The sequence below is a fragment of the Oncorhynchus keta genome, chromosome 9, assembly GCF_023373465.1.
Source record: "Oncorhynchus keta strain PuntledgeMale-10-30-2019 chromosome 9, Oket_V2, whole genome shotgun sequence".
Classification (NCBI taxonomy): domain Eukaryota; kingdom Metazoa; phylum Chordata; class Actinopteri; order Salmoniformes; family Salmonidae; genus Oncorhynchus; species Oncorhynchus keta.
In genome coordinates, this window is record NC_068429.1 from 33,817,680 (window position 1) to 33,833,782 (window position 16,103).

The following is a 16,103-nucleotide window of genomic DNA, read 5'->3' on the forward strand; positions in this document are numbered from 1 at the left end:
CTAAATAAAGGGAGACTGAAGTACATACTAGCTCAAGGGACAGACTCACCTTTTCAATGTCTCCATGTCCTGTAGGTGTGACTCCACTGTGTTTCCCTGCATCTCCTCGGTGGACTCAGGAGAGCTGGTGAGGGTTGGGGACAGGCAGATGGACATTCGCCCGTTTGGAGGCTCCAGACTCCCCCTGCCACTGCTCTGGCTGGCATAGCTACTGTAGCTCCCCCCCAAGTCTGGCACTCCCCGATGATACCTCCCAATCTCTACCTCATGTCCCCCATACCTCTCCTCCTTTTCCTCCTCCACTACTACCTCCTCCTGCTTCTTCTCCTCCTCCTGGGGTGGCTGAGGGGTATGGTGAGGTGCAGGCCAGCTGTAACCCCTGAGCAGGGAGGGAGCCGTGGTTCTGCCTCTACAGTCTGGGGGTCTGGGGTGCTCCCTGTGGTCCCTGGGGAGAGATACATTCTTCCTGGCCTCCATGCGCTGCACTGACCTCAGGGCCTCTTGGTAGGTGATGGGCCACCTGTAGGCGTCTGGGAAGATGGAAGCCTTCTTCCTGGGGTCGTGGGGGGGATGACTGGGGCTGGAAGGCACTGAAGGAGGGGTTGGGGGGAGCTGCGTCTGTCTCTCCAGCACCGGTCTTCTTACGCTTTGGATGTGCATATCACCCCCATATGCTTCACAGAGCTGCTGTGGGGCCCTGCTGGGAGGTCGGGTGTCCTGGGGGGGAGGTGGCGGGGAGGGTGAGGCAGAGAAGCAAGGGGGGCCTCTGTGTGAGTGGGGGTCTCAGGAGCTAAGGAGTTTTCGGGTTCAAAGAAGACAGAGTCTGGGCGGAAGGAGAAGGGAGAGGAGCAGTTCTCCTGGCTGAGAGAGTCGACCCAGGCATCAGGCGTCAGGAAGTTACCCAGGGATTGTCTCCTGGAGTCTAGACTCTGGCTGCGTTGGTGGTTGCTGCCGTTCCTGTTCTGAAAGCCTCCGAGACTGATAGCCTTCCTGAGCGCCGGCCTAGGAGGCTGAATGGTAGCTGGGCTTCTGCTCCGAGATGACCTCCTGTGCCACTTCTCCCGCTCCTCCCTAGGCACTGGGCTTTTCCTGTGGGCCAATGGATGGGCTCTGTGGCCTTTCATGGTCTGTGGTCCTCTGTGGTCTTTCTCAGCCAATGGGGACTCATTGTTTACCTGATGGGCATGTCTCTGGTGCCTTATGGGATTTGTAGGAGGATCCATCGAGCCTTCATCCTCTGGTTCATCCACAGTCATTTCTACACATTCTGAGAGATCAACCGATGTGTGTAGAGATGACTCTTCACATGGCTGTGACCTTGCTAACTCCACTCTCCATGAACCAGGCACTTTGTTGACAGAGACATCTGGCTTAGACTTGTGTGAAATGCTGACATTACATTGATTGCTCTTGCCATTCCATTCATGTGACTCCAAGTCACCTCTCTTCAGCTCTGTTGATATGTTAGTTTCATCACAAAGCCCTGTGTGTGTCTTGACCCTAGCAGTATCCATCCCTTCCTGCCTGTCTAGTAGCTGTTGGCTCACCCTCCTCTTAGAGTGACACTCTGGTCTCTCTGACCTGAAGGGGTGTTGTGTGACAGGAGACAGAGAGGGACACTGGGTGAGTGGAGGGTCACAGTTGAGGGCCGCTGTCCTCTCAGAGGGGGTCTGATGTGCTGGGACAAGGCTGGTGGCTGAAGTGAGAGGGCTGGCCTCCCAGATAATATAGGACGGGGGTGAAGGGCCTTTGGCCCTGCTTGAGCACCCCCTGTTGACCTGGGGGTGACTGAGATGATGGGGGTGACTGAGATGATGGGGGTGACTGTGTGGTGAAGTGTTGTCCTGAGGTTTCCATATTGGATCGCACTCTTCAAACTCTCTCCACCTCACCTCGTCGCTGCCTGGTCCCCCTCTCTTGCCGTCTAAAGTAGCGTTACTATCAAGTGTGTACTTCCGTAGCTCTCTCTCCAGCTCCTCTCTCTCCCGGGCCAGCTTCAGACACCTGCTCAGGTTGCCGGTCTCCTTCTCATGCTCCATCTGCAGGACCAGGGTGCTGGCAGTGGCTGGCTGGACAGCCCGCTTTAGGGATGGGTATCCTGGATTGCTTTCCTCCAGGCTTGGCTGGGGGGACATGTCTGAGTTACTGTCTGAGTAGAGACTACTCTTGTCTGGATGTCCAGCACAACTGTCCTTCTCCTCATCCAGGTAGAAGCGTCCGTGGAGGGAGAGGTGTTTGGCCATGGCCCGGACCCTGGTCGTGGGGTTGGGGTCAGTTCCACCACAGGGGGGTAGGTCCACTGAGAGGACAAAAGGCGGCTCCCTCCCCACCCTCTTCTCAGAGCGAAGGGACACTGACCTCTGGACCCCAGTGGATTGTGGGAAGTCTTTCCTCAGGGATCTCATGGTGTTGGAGGAGGGGGCGGAGACCTGGTCGTAGGGCAGCTCAATGAAGCGACCGTCTGGACCTCTAGAGATAAACTCCAGAGGGGAATTGGGGGAAGAGCCTATCCTGGGGAGGTGGTGATGGTGGTGGGCGGCATAGTGAGGAGGAGGTGGGGGGCAGGAGAGCAGCTGCTGGCGCTGGTCCTTGTATTCACTGTGGCTGTCTCTGCCAAAGGAGGAGTGGTCTGACTGGGAGGAGGAGCAGGAGGAGTGGGAACCGGGATAGTGGGGGTGGCAGTGGGAAGGGAGGAGCTTCTGCTTCAGCACACTGTCTGGACTGCTAGCAAGCGACCTGCTACAAGAGAGAGAGAGGGGGTTTAAAGGAAGGAAGGAAGAGAGAGAGAGAGAGAGAGAGAGAGAGAGAGAGAGAGAGAGAGAGAGAGAGAGAGAGAGAGAGAGAGAGAGAGAGAGGGGGGGGGCATTTTACTGAGCCATCACCATGTCTTGAGATGTTTTGTGAAGACATCTTGAGTCATCTTAAGACATGTCTTTGAGAAAATGAAAATGTGTCTATAGCGAGTCAAGAAGACTTCTTAAGCTGTCTTGAAGATATCAGTCTTGAAAAAAAGACAAAGGCGATCCAGGGTATGGTCAAATTAAAATCTTCTAAAAGTCAGAGAAAGAAAATCACCCTACAGTAATTAAAACAAAATGGCGAGAAGGAGAACAATTAATGATATTATGGAGGAAGTTACTTACGTTGAGGGGGGGCTTTTATAGATGGCAGGAGGGAGATCTGAAGGGGGGGTGATGATTCACAATGACACAGTCACCATGGAAAGGAAATAAATGAAAAAAAGTAAATCAAGCCCAATAATATGAGCCCAATCAAAGCAGACAAAAATGGCCAGAGCCACAGCAATGGGCCATGCCTCAAAGTTAATTACACTCACATTAATCAGCCACATTAATGAGGAATGACCCTAATTAGCTAGCAATGTAAACTAAATGAATGTATTTTACAATGAAAGGGGAATGGGGTTGACAAGCATGGCGATGTGTCTATGCACTGAACTGTGCATAGACTGAAAAGTGTATTGGAAGTCATCTACATGCTGTATAATGGTGTTCATAGTGCATGTGATATTATCAGTAAGTGATCAGGTTTCACCATCTGTCATCTTCCTGCGTCGCTGGTCTCTCTTGTGACTGAAGATACACACGGTCCCCAGGACCAGGATGAGGGCCAAACACAGGAAGCCCACGCCGCCCATCACTCCAGCCAATAGCGGCTCGGGAACAAACTCCAGGAAGCGGGAAGTGGCAGGGTACATATCCATCCCTGTGACATGACCGCAACATCAGCATCCATAACACAGAACTCTACCACAGCCAAATGTTAACAATGCATTCCTTACAGTAAATACACTAGGGAAGCTTGTCCAAGACACAGTATGATAAAAGCATGACACTATCGCTGATATATCTGTCTTCAATAAGTCCCATGGTGAAATATGAATGTTAAAAAGGCCAGATATGGTCAAATTCTAAATACGTTATTAGCTGCAATATTTCATAACTCAGACTCTTAAAAAGACCAGTATTCTCCAGAGGGCTGTTCTAATTCTGTAATGGGCCTGTGGTGCCTGTGGTAATGTTACAGAGGCGGGTTCTGCCTGGCTCCCCAGCTTGAAACACTAACCCATGGTGGAGACGTTGACTGATGGACTGGGCTCGCTCAGCAACTCCCCTCGCCGGGACAGCAGCCGCAGCTCGTACACACAGTCCTACACACACAGGGGAGGACGGAGGGACGGGGGGATGAAACCAGACTTTGTCAACATAGGATCACGCCTGCAATGCTAATCAGGCTCATCTGAATTCAGATGTAGGGAAGAGAACGAGAGAGGGACAGAGGAGGCAGACAGAGAGGGGAGAAAGGACAGATTGAAAGAAGGAAGAAAGATGATCGCTGTCATATGATAAGCCTGAGAGAGGCTTCCTCATTTAAATACCACTGTAGTGTCTAACGGAGATAAGAGTCTTTAATACTGATGTCTGCTGACTGGTCTCTGATGGAGTGACGAACAGGGACTGGCGGTTACCTTGCGCAGACCTGGAACGATCATCACACTCCTATTGGCACCAATGTCCTCGTCCAGATTGAACCACTCCCCTTGCTCAGTGCGCGATTGGAGGACAAATCCAGTGATGGGCAGGAACTGAGAATAGGGGGACCACTGCAGGACTATACCTGCCAAGCTCTGATTGGCTGACAGCGATGTGGGTGGCTCTAGTTTCGCTCTCCTTGGGAGTGGATCTGAAGGCGTAAGACAGAACACACTTAAAAATAGACCACTTAGGAACTATCATTTGGAGAATAATGTTCAAGCATGCAGCCTTAGAGTAGACAATGTCATTCAGGCTCTAAAGAGACATTGTAAACAGAAGACACTTCAACACAACGTGTACTGACTCAGAGTTCGGGTGGTGGCGATTTCGCTGAAAGGCCCAGTGCCAACTTTATTGTGTGGCAGGACACTGAACTGGTACTCTGTGGCAGGGACCAGCCCAGTCACCTGCAGACTGGAGCCAGAGGAGGAGGGCACAGGCACAGAGAGCCACTCCTGTTTCTCCCCACTGTCACCAACAGACATCTGCTTCAACCTGCAGAGAGAAGATGAGAGTGAATGGAGAGAAAGGAGAGAGAGACAGAGATAGAAAGAAAACAAACACAATTTTGATAAACTCCCATATCTACTGGGTGAAATACCACAGTGTGCCATCACAGTAGCAAGATGTGACCTGTTGTCACAAGGGCAACCAGTGAAGAACAAACACCATTGTAAATACAACCTATATATGTTTATTTATTTCCCTTTTGTACATTTAACCATTTGCACATCATTACAACACTGTATATATACATAATGACATTTGAAGTGTCTTTATTCTTTTGGAACTTCTGTGAGTGGAATATTTACTGCTAATTTTTATTGTTTATTTCACTTTTGTATATTATCTACTTCACTTGCTTTGGCAATGTTAACTTATGTTTCCCAAGCCAATGAAGTGCCTTGAATTGAAAATTGAATTGATAGAGAGTGTGTGTGTGCGTATATTCTATGCACAATGTAATATATCTATATGATAACGTAGAGATTCTACACAATAGCATTATTTTCAAGAGATGGTGTCACGATCGTCGTATGGAGTAGACCAAGTAGGTTAGAATACATTCTCCAACGCATAACACGGTGCCTGCCCGGTACAACGCCCTCTCTCTCCACGGTAAGCACGGGGAGCTGGCGCAAGTCTCCTACCTGACATCGCCACACTCCCAGTGTGCCCTCTCCCAAAACATTTTTGGGGCTGCCACTCGGGCTTCCAGCCGCGTCGCAGTGCTGCCTCCTCATACCGGCGCCGCTCTGCTTTCGCTGCCTCCAGCTCTGCTTTGGGACGGCGATATTCCCCTGGCTGTGCCCAGGGTCCTTTGCCATCCAGAATCTCCTCCCAAGTCCTTTGATTGCTGCTGCTGTCCGTTACCACGCTGCTTGATCCATTGTTGTTGGGTTATTCTGTCACGATCGTCGTATGGAGTAGACCAAAGCGCAGCGTGGTTAGAATACATTCTTCTTTATTTAATGAAGAACACAAAGAACACTTAAACAAAAAACAACAAAACGAATAAGACGAACGTGACCGCTATATAAACAATGTGCTACCGTGCAACATAGACTCCGGCCGCAAAAACCTAATCTAAATGGGAGGATCCGGGTGAGCCTCTTTCACTGCGGCGGCTCGGGTGCTGGACGTGGACCCCACTCCACCATAGTCTTAGTCTGTTTTTGTGGCCTCCTAGGAACGGCGACCCTCGCCGCCAACCTAGGACTGGCAACCCTAGTAAAGGACCCCACTGGACTGAGGGGCAGCTCCGGACTGAGGGGCAGCTCAGGACTGAAGGGTAGCTCAGGACTGAGGGGTAGCTCAGGACTGAGGGGCAGCTCAGGATTGAGGGGAAGCTCAGGACTGAAGGGTAGCTCAGGACTGAGGGGTAGCTCAGGACTGAAGGGTAGCTCAGGACTGAAGGGTAGCTCAGGACTGAGGGGTAGCTCAGGACTGAGGGGTAGCTCAGGACTGAAGGGTAGCTCCTGGCTGGCTGACGGCTCTGGCAGGTCCTGGCTGGCTGACGGCTCTGGCAGGTCCTGGCTGACTGACGGCTCTGGCAGGTCCTGGCTCACTGATGGCTCTGGCAGCTCCTTGCTGGCTGACGGCTCTGGCAGGTCCTGGCTGGCGGCTCTAGCAGCTCAGGACAGACGGGAGACTCTAGCAGCTCAGGACAGACGGGAGACTCTAGCAGCTCAGGACAGACGGGAGACTCTAGCAGCTCAGGACAGACGGGAGACTCTAGCAGCTCAGGACAGACGGGAGACTCTAGCAGCTCAGGACAGACGGGAGACTCTAGCAGCTCAGGACAGACGGGAGACTCTAGCAGCTCAGGACAGACGGGAGACTCTAGCAGCTCAGGACAGACGGGAGACTCTAGCAGCTCAGGACAGACGGGAGACTCTAGCAGCTCAGGACAGACGGGAGACTCTAGCAGCTCAGGACAGACGGGAGACTCTCGCAGCTCAGGAAAGACGGGAGACTCTCGCAGCTCAGGACAGATGGGAGACTCTAGCAGCTCAGGACAGACGGGAGACTCTAGCATCTCAGGACAGACGGGAGACTCTAGCAGCTCAGGGCAGACGGGAGACTCTAGCAGCTCAGGACAGACGAGGCGCACTGTAGGCCTGGTGCGTGGTGCCGGCACAGGTGGTACCGGGTCCGAGGACACGCACCTCAGGGCGAGTGCGGGGAGGAGGAACAAAGAGAACTGGGCTCTGGCGTCGCACGGGAAGCCCGGTGCGGGGGGCTGCCACCGGAGGGCTGGTGCGTGGAGATGGCACCGGATAGACCGGACCGAGAAGGCGCACTGGAGATCTGGAGCACCGAGCCTGCCCAACCTTACCTGGTTGAATGCTCCCCGTAGCCAGGCCAGTGCGGCGAGGTGGAATATCCCGCACTGGTCTGTGCAGGCGAACCGGGGACACCATGCGTGTACAGTGGGGCAAAAAAAAGTATTTAGTCAGCCACCAATTGTGCAAGTTCTCCCACTTAAAAAGATGAGAGAGGCCTGTAATTTGCATCATATGTACACTTCAACTATGACAGACAAAATGAGAAAAAGAAATCCAGAAAATCACATTGTAGGATTTTTTATGAATTTATTTGCAAATTATGGTGGAAAATAAGTATTTGGTCAATAACAAAAGTTTATCTCAATACTTTGTTATATACCCTTTGTTGGCAATGACAGCGGTCAAACGTTTTCTGTAAGTCTTCACAAGGTTTTCACACACTGTTGTAGGTATTTTGGCCCATTCCTCCATGCAGATCTCCTCTAGAGCAGTGATGTTTTGGGGCTGTTGCTGGGCAACACGGACTTTCAACTCACTCCAAAGATTTTCTATGGGGTTGAGATCTGGAGACTGGCTAGGCCACTCCAGGACCTTGAAATGCTTCCTACGAAGCCACTCCATTGCCCGGGCGGTGTGTTTGGGATCATTGTCATGCTGAAAGACCCAGCCACGTTTCATCTTCAATGCCCTTGCTGATGGAAGGAGGTTTTCACTCAAAATCTCACGATACATGGCCCCATTCATTCTTTCCTTTACACGGATCAGTCATCCTGGTCCCTTTGCAGAAGAACAGCCCCAAAGCATGATGTTTCCATCCCCATGCTTCACAGTAGGTATGGTGTTCTTTGGATGCAACTCAGTATTCTTTGTCCTCCAAACACGACGAGTTGAGTTTTTACCAAAAAGTTATATTTTGGTTTCATCTGACCATATGACATTCTCCCAATCTTCTTCTGGATCATCCAAATGCTCTCTAGCAAACTTCAGACGGGCCTGGACATGTACTGTCACGATCGTCATATGGAGTAGACCAAAGCGCAGCGTAGTTAGAATACATTATTTTTTATTTAATGAAGAACACGAAGAACACTTAAACAACAAAACAACAAAACGAATAAGACAAACGTGACCGCTATATAAACAATGTGCTAACGTACAACATAACATAAGTTAAATACCCTAAGAAGATGGCTGCCTAAATATGGTTCCCAATCAGAGACAACGATAAACACCTGCCTCTAATTGAGAACCAATCTAGGCAACGATAGACCAACACAAACACCTAGATGAAAACAACCCCATAAATCTTCAAAAACCCCTAGAAAGTCCAAACACCCTAGAATAAGACAAAAACACACATATCACCCATGTCACATCCTGACCTAACAAAAATAACAAAGAAAACAAAGAATACTAAGGTCAGGGCGTGACAGATGGGGCAATGTTAGTAAAAGAAACAGCTTGAAAAAGCATGGTGAAGGATACTGGTTTGTCTTTCAAACTGCTCCATCTGGCATCAGTAATTACTGGTGGGTTTCTGTGTTCTGTCCCAGTCTGTGTCAATACATTTCGTCTGTTTCTCCGTTTGTGACCGTTTACCTCTGCTGCCGCTGATGATGCGCTGTCCTCCACTGACGTTCAACGCAATATATTAATATGTTGCTAATATGGTTACACAGCACAAGGCCATGGAGAGGGAGACAGAACATAGACTAGAGGAGTAGATGACTCACCAGACTGTGAATTTCTGGGTGTATCCCCCATCAAAGCCTGGTTCCCAGGAGACATTGGCCTGCTTCGCCCCTGGAGTGACAGACACCAGGGTGGCAGCATGGGGACTGGTGCCTGACAGACAGAGGAGGAGAAGAGAAAGAGGGAGCAAGAAGTAAGAAGGGGAAGTATAGTGATAAGATGAGCGTTGCGTCATTATTTGACATTGATTCGTAACATACTGATGCGGTTACATAACGCCATGAACAATGTTCGCAGTAGACGAGACTACGCAGCTCCCCGGGGACTGCCATGCAGAATAAATATCAACCCACAGAGAGAAGCACGAGATTGAACATTCTAGAGCAGTAGTCAATCTCCAAGGCATATTCCTAGTTGATCGCCAAACATTTCTGTACAAAAAAACAACGCTAACGCCTTGTGTTCCTATTTGATGTATTTTTTCCGTCTCAAGCTGTTGGCGATAGGTGCACCCGATTCAGCTGCCCTGCGTGCCAGGTAGGTGAATTGTTGCCATTTTTAATCATTAAGTGTCTGAAGGTACAAACTCTGTCTACCCGGTGGGCCCGGAGAATAAATCAAGTGCACCTAGTTGGCCTACCGCTGTCCAATCGGATGGCTCAGATTACCGTGTCTGCAGAAACGTAGCAGGCATAAAAGAAAACTACAGCAAAGATGATACTGTGAGACTTAAAACGTTTAAAACCATGACTAGAGAGAAACTGTCAACGAATACAGCAAAGAGCTGCTGTTTTTATGAGTGAGTTAATGTTTAAGTTCTTACTCAGCACTGTCAACACTTTGTATTCAACACTTTTATAAGCCATTAAATACTCGTTCTTCCTATTTCCACTCAGTGCTGCAACAAGCACTGCAGCAGTAATGAATGAGTAGGAAAGTGTATCTATAGGCGTTGTTGTTATTATTACCGGTGTGGGTATTTTTTTATATCAATGATATTTCACTTTCTCTGTTCATAGGAGTAACAGCATGAATTTGTGCATGAGGCAGAAATAATGTGGGTTTGCCATCAGCTGGAAGACGGTGTCCCTTTTTGGTCAGTGTCAGTGGAGGAAAGGGAGAGCGGAGGGATGTTGAGAGGCGGACCCTCAGTCTGCTGCTCTCTCCCTCCGCTGAGACTGACCCTCAGTCTGCTGCTCTCTCCCTCCGCTGAGACTGACCCTCAGTCTGCTGCTCTCTCCCTCCGCTGAGACTGACCCTCAGTCTGCTGCTCTCTCCCTCCGCTGAGACTGACCCTCAGTCTGCTGCTCTCTCCCTCCGCTGAGACTGACCCTCAGTCTGCTGCTCTCCCCTCCGCTGAGACTGCCCCTCAGTCTGCTGCTCTCTCCCTCCGCTGAGACGGACCCTCTCTGCTGCTCTCCCTCCGCTGAGACTGACCCTCAGTCTGCTGCTCTCTCCCTCCGCTGAGACTGACCCTCAGTCTGCTGCTCTCTCCCTCCGCTGAGACGGACCCTCAGTCTGCTGCTCTCTCCCTCCGCTGAGACTGACCCTCAGTCTGCTGCTCTATCCCTCCGCTGAGACTGACCATCGGATGCAGGCACCATCAGCCCAGTAAAATAAAAATAAAAAGCGAAGTATTTAAATGTATGCTCACTCAGCTGTGCCTCACAAGTAATACAATAATGGATCTATTAATCGGTGTGTAAAAAAGTGGTCAGAAGAAGCAGATGCTAAGCTACAGGACTGTTTTGTTAGCACAGACTGGAAAATGTTACAGGATTCTTCCTATGGCATTGAGGAGTACACAACATCTGTCATTGGCTTCATCAATAAGTGCATCGATGACGTTGTCCCCACAGCAACCATATGTAAATACCCCAACCAGAAGCCATGTATTACAGGCAACATCCGCACTGAGCTAAAGGCTAGAGCTGCCGCATTCAAGGAGCGGGACTCTAACCCGGAAGCTTATAAGAAATCCCACTGTGCCCTCCGACGAAACATCAAACAGGCAAAGTGTCAATAGAGGACTAAGATCGAATTGTACTCCACCGGCTCCGATGCTCGTCGGGTGTGGCAGGGCTTGCAAAAATTACAGACTACAAAGGGAAGCAAAGCCGAGAGCTGCTCAGTGACACGACGCGCTAACCTATGAAGCGCAAATAACACTGAAACATGCATGAGAGCACCAGCTGTTCAGTACAACTGTGTGATCACGCTCTCCGCAGCAGATGTGAGTAAGACCTGTAAAACAGGTCAAAATTCACAAGGCCGCAGGGCCAGACGGATTACCAGGACGTGTACTGCGAGCTTGCGCTGACCAACTGGCAAGAGTCTTCACTGACATTTTCAACCTCTCCCTGTCCGAGTCTGCAATACTAACATGTTTTAAGCAGACCACAATAGTCAGGACAACAACCTCTCCCTCATGATCATCAAGACAAAGGAGTAGATTGTGGACTACAGGAAAAGGAGGACCAAGCCCGTCCCCGTCCCCATTCTCATTCTCATAGATGGGGCTGTAGTGGAGCAGGTTGAGAGCTTCAAGTTCCTTGGTGTCCACATCACCAACAAACTAACATGGTCCAAGCACACCAAGACAGTTGTGAAGAGTGCACGACAAAACCTATTCCCCCTCTGAAGAGTGAAAAGATTTGGCATGGATACTCAGATTCTCAAAAGGTTCTACGAGAGCATCCTGACTGGTTTCATCACTTCCTGGTATGGCAACTGCTCGACCTACGACCGCAAGCCACAACAGGGGGTAGTGCGTACAGCCCAGTACATCACTGGGGCCAAGTCAGAGGAAGGCCCTAGAAATTGTCAAAGACTCCAGCCACCCTAGTCATAGACTGTTCTCTCTTCTACCGCACGGAAAGCGGTACCGGAGCGCCAAGTCATAAGACTCCTGAATATCTAATCAAATGGCTCCCCAGACTATTTGCACCCCCATCTTTTACGCTGCTGTTACTCTGTTATTATCTATACATAGTCACTTTAATAACTCTACCTACATGTACATATTACCTCAATTACCTCGACTAACCGGTGCCCCCGCACATTGACTCTGTACCGGTACCCCCTGTAAATAGTCTCCCTATTGTTATTTTACTGCTGCTCTTTAACTACTTGTTACTTTAATTTCTTATTTGCATTTTTTAAACTGCATTGTTGGGGGCTTGTAAGTAAGCATTTCACTGTAAGGTCTACATCTGTTGTATTTGGCGCATGTGACTAATAAAATTTGATTTATGATCATATAGACTACCTCAAATTTCAATAAAAAAAATATTTGATTTGGCCAGAACAACAATGTATTGGCAGGACAATTCCAGCAAAGCCAATATGCAGTGATAATGTATTGGGTTTCTAGCTTACTGCACAAACCTCATTTCTACAGTACTGTTTTTAATAGGTCAATGTTGCATAGGCCTGAGTTTTTTAAGTCATGCAAATAACATATCTAAGTGGTAGATCCCCGGCTTGCATTTTGACTCAGAAAAGGTTGGTGACCACTATTCTAGAGTTTTCCCTGTTAGTGTTAACTATCAACGTTTCCCTTTACTGTGGCAATTGTGGTCGAATCAACGCAAAATTAGACACTTTAATGCAACATCATGAAACAAAACAAACTATGCAAGAGATTTTGCATCGAAGTATGATTCCATTGCACTAACATGCACAACTAAGCCCGTAGTAGACCTGTATGCAAATAGACCATTGTCATTTATGGATCTGTGCCATTTACTTTGAACTGGACTGTGTCTACAGCACAAGTGGTCGTGAGTAGATGGGCTTGTTTTGAGATCAAAACGAGAGCTGCATGTAGCCACATTTTGTTCATATCCTTTACCAGTTAGTGAGTTATTAGCCCAGTTATAGATCATTTGTCGTCAGCAATAGGGGAGCGAGAGCAAAACGTGCACATTCCTAGACATCTTTGAAAAGCGAGTCAGGTAAAGAGCTTTTTTTGTCTTAAAGGGGAAGTGTTGTATTTTGAGGCTGGCTTGAATATGCTAAGTAGCCAATCAGCAGAGGGTAGCATCATTTGTCTGCTTCTTGTAATAATGGTATGGAAATAATAATGCATATTATTTTGTAAAGTGGTTTCTTTCATCAAACAATACAACAACATGTTCAGTCACCTCGTAGGTCTAAACGGACAAGTGGATAAACAGGGTAATGTCAAGCCCTGTATGTTTTTTTCCAAACGTCTCATGGAATGTAGGCCTACATTGGCTGCATGATAGAACAGCTATATCCATGTTAAAATGTTATAGGATGCATTTTCTCCATAGTTTTTCATGGTAGGCCTACATTATGATCAAATAGCCACAGTAGCCTACTTGGCCACTGTTAAAACTGTAACTTAAAGCAGTAAACGTGCGCTGGAAGCACAGAATCTTTACAAAGTTCAAGTTTGCACTCAGCAAACCTGAAATTTGCTCAGTGCTGAAAAACAGAGAGAACATTGGTAATGAACACTTTACATAGTAGCTACATTAATAAAGATGAGTAAGTCAGTCAGTCTGTTCCACTCACCCAGCACTGAGATGAGAGTGCTGGCTTTGACAGTGGCCACGCGGTTTGTAACGCTGCACATCCACTCCCCCTGGTGGTCTTTACTGAGAGGAAGCAGCAGCAGGGAGCCGTTAGCTGCTACAGCGTACTGAGAGCGTGTGGCAGGTCCAACCTACAGACAGGGAGGACAGAGAGATCAGACTATAGAGTACTGAGAGCGTGTGGCAGGTCCAACTTACAGACAGGGAGGACAGAGAGATCAGACTATAGAGTACTGAGAGCGTGTGGCAGGTCCAACCTACAGACAGGGAGGACAGAGAGATCAGACTATAGAGTACTGAGAGCGTGTGGCAGGTCCAACCTACAGACAGGGAGGACAGAGAGATCAGACTATAGAGTACTGAGAGCGTGTGGCAGGTCCAACCTACAGACAGGGAGGACAGAGAGATCAGACTATAGAGTACTGAGAGCGTGTGGCAGGTCCAACCTACAGACAGGGAGGACAGAGAGATCAGACTATAGAGTACTGAGAGCGTGTGGCAGGTCCAACCTACAGACAGGGAGGACAGAGAGATCAGACTACAGAGTACTGAAAGTGAAGGGCAGGTCCAACCTACAGACAGGGAGGACAGAGAGATCAGACTATAGAGTACTGAGAGCGTGTGGCAGGTCCAACCTACAGACAGGGAGGACAGAGAGACCAGACTACAGAGTACTGAGAGCGTGTGGCAGGTCCAACCTACAGACAGGGAGGACAGAGAGATCAGACTATAGAGTACTGAGAGCGTGTGGCAGGTCCAACCTACAGACAGGGAGGACAGAGAGATCAGACTATAGAGTACTGAGAGCGTGTGGCAGGTCCAACCTACAGACAGGGAGGACAGAGAGACCAGACTACAGAGTACTGAGAGCGTGTGGCAGGTCCAACCTACAGACAGGGAGGACAGAGAGACCAGACTACAGAGTACTGAGAGCGTGTGGCAGGTCCAACCTACAGACAGGGAGGACAGAGAGACCAGACTACAGAGTACTGAAAGTGAAGGGCAGGTCCAACTGAAAGTGAAGGGCAGGTCCAACCTATAGACAGGGAGGACAGAGAGATCAGACTACAGAGTACTGAAAGTGAAGGGCAGGTCCAACTGAAAGTGAAGGGCAGGTCCAACTGAAAGTGAAGGGCAGGTCCAACCTATAGACAGGGAGGACAGAGAGACCAGACTACAGAGTACTGAGAGCGTGTGGCAGGTCCAACCTACAGACAGGGAGGACAGAGAGACCAGACTACAGAGTACTGAAAGTGAAGGGCAGGTCCAACTGAAAGTGAAGGGCAGGTCCAACTGAAAGTGAAGGGCAGGTCCAACCTATAGACAGGGAGGACAGAGAGATCAGACTACAGAGTACTGAAAGTGAAGGGCAGGTCCAACTGAAAGTGAAGGGCAGGTCCAACTGAAAGTGAAGGGCAGGTCCAACTGAAAGTGAAGGGCAGGTCCAACCTATAGACAGGGAGGACAGAGAGATCAGACTACAGAGTACTGAAAGTGAAGGGCAGGTCCAACTGAAAGTGAAGGGCAGGTCAACTGAAAGTGAAGGGCAGGTCCAACTGAAAGTGAAGGGCAGGTCCAACCTAACTCAGACTACAGAGTACTGAAAGTGAAGGGCAGGTCCAACTGAAAGTGAAGGGCAGGTCCAACTGAAAGTGAAGGGCAGGTCCAACTGAAAGTGAAGGGCAGGTCCAACTGAAAGTGAAGGGCAGGTCCAACCTATAGACAGGGAGGATAGAGAGATCAGACACACAAGCTGGGCTGATTGCTGATGAAGGGCAATCTGCAATCAGTGAAGTGTTTGTTTGTCTCTGTTTATCGGGAGAGGGGTGCTTGCTTGCAGGTGTGTGTTAAATAATAGCTATTTCTGCCTCAGGGTTTGTCCACAGTTCATACTGTCGTATTCACATGTTGACTGAAGAAGTCTGTAGAGTACTATCATTTGCTGTGGGGTCTGTTGGAGTGTTCTCACCTTGCTCCAGGTTATACTAGGGGCTGGATCTCCAGTGGTCTGGCAGGGAATAACAAGCATTCTCCCAACCTCCTGTCTATACTCCTTACGGGGACACACGCTGAGTGACGGGGGGTCCTGTGGGTCATAACAAAACAACCAGCCGTGTCATTTAGTCAAGGAGTTTATCACAATTAGAGAAAGTGAGTGAAACAGTTGATTACCTTCAGCTTTAGCCACGATTATTATATTTACAAAAGGATTAGATCCATAATTAACTTTGATATAGAGGAGCTATTGTAATTAGACCACATTAAACTCAATTCATGGCCTCCCGGGTGGCGCAGTGGTTAAGGGCGCTGTACTGCAGAGCCATCAGAGTCCCTGGGTTCGCGCCCAGGCTCTGTCGTAACCGGCAGCGACCGGGAGGTCCATGGGGCGACGCACAATTGGCCTAGCGTCGTCCGGATTAGGGAGGGCTTGGTCGGTAGGGGTGTCCTTGTCTCATCGTGCACCAGCGACTCCTGTGACGGGCCGGGCGCAGTGCGCGCTAACC

The 16,103-nt window shown here is 49.3% G+C and overlaps 1 protein-coding gene across 5 annotated transcripts in view; it reads right to left on the minus strand.

The window, feature by feature from the left end:
• Positions 1-495: 495 nt before the first annotated feature.
• The window catches only part of igsf9a (immunoglobulin superfamily, member 9a), a 30,118-nt gene continuing 14,510 nt past the window's right edge, over positions 496-16,103 (minus strand). For 4 of the 5 annotated variants that reach the window (XM_035776121.2, XM_035776120.2, XM_035776119.2 and 1 more), the window contains exons 11-19: positions 15,569-15,685; positions 13,580-13,730; positions 9,079-9,190; positions 4,861-5,051; positions 4,490-4,704; positions 4,087-4,171; positions 3,556-3,726; positions 3,144-3,180; positions 496-2,739 (exon numbers count right to left, since the gene is read on the minus strand). In XM_035776121.2, the coding sequence (XP_035632014.2) occupies positions 642-2,739; positions 3,144-3,180; positions 3,556-3,726; positions 4,087-4,171; positions 4,490-4,704; positions 4,861-5,051; positions 9,079-9,190; positions 13,580-13,730; positions 15,569-15,685 (3,177 nt within the window). In that variant the 3' untranslated portion in view covers positions 496-641. The remainder of the gene's footprint in view (positions 2,740-3,143; positions 3,181-3,555; positions 3,727-4,086; positions 4,172-4,489; positions 4,705-4,860; positions 5,052-9,078; positions 9,191-13,579; positions 13,731-15,568; positions 15,686-16,103) is intronic. The other variant, XM_035776123.2, reaches the window with a different exon arrangement.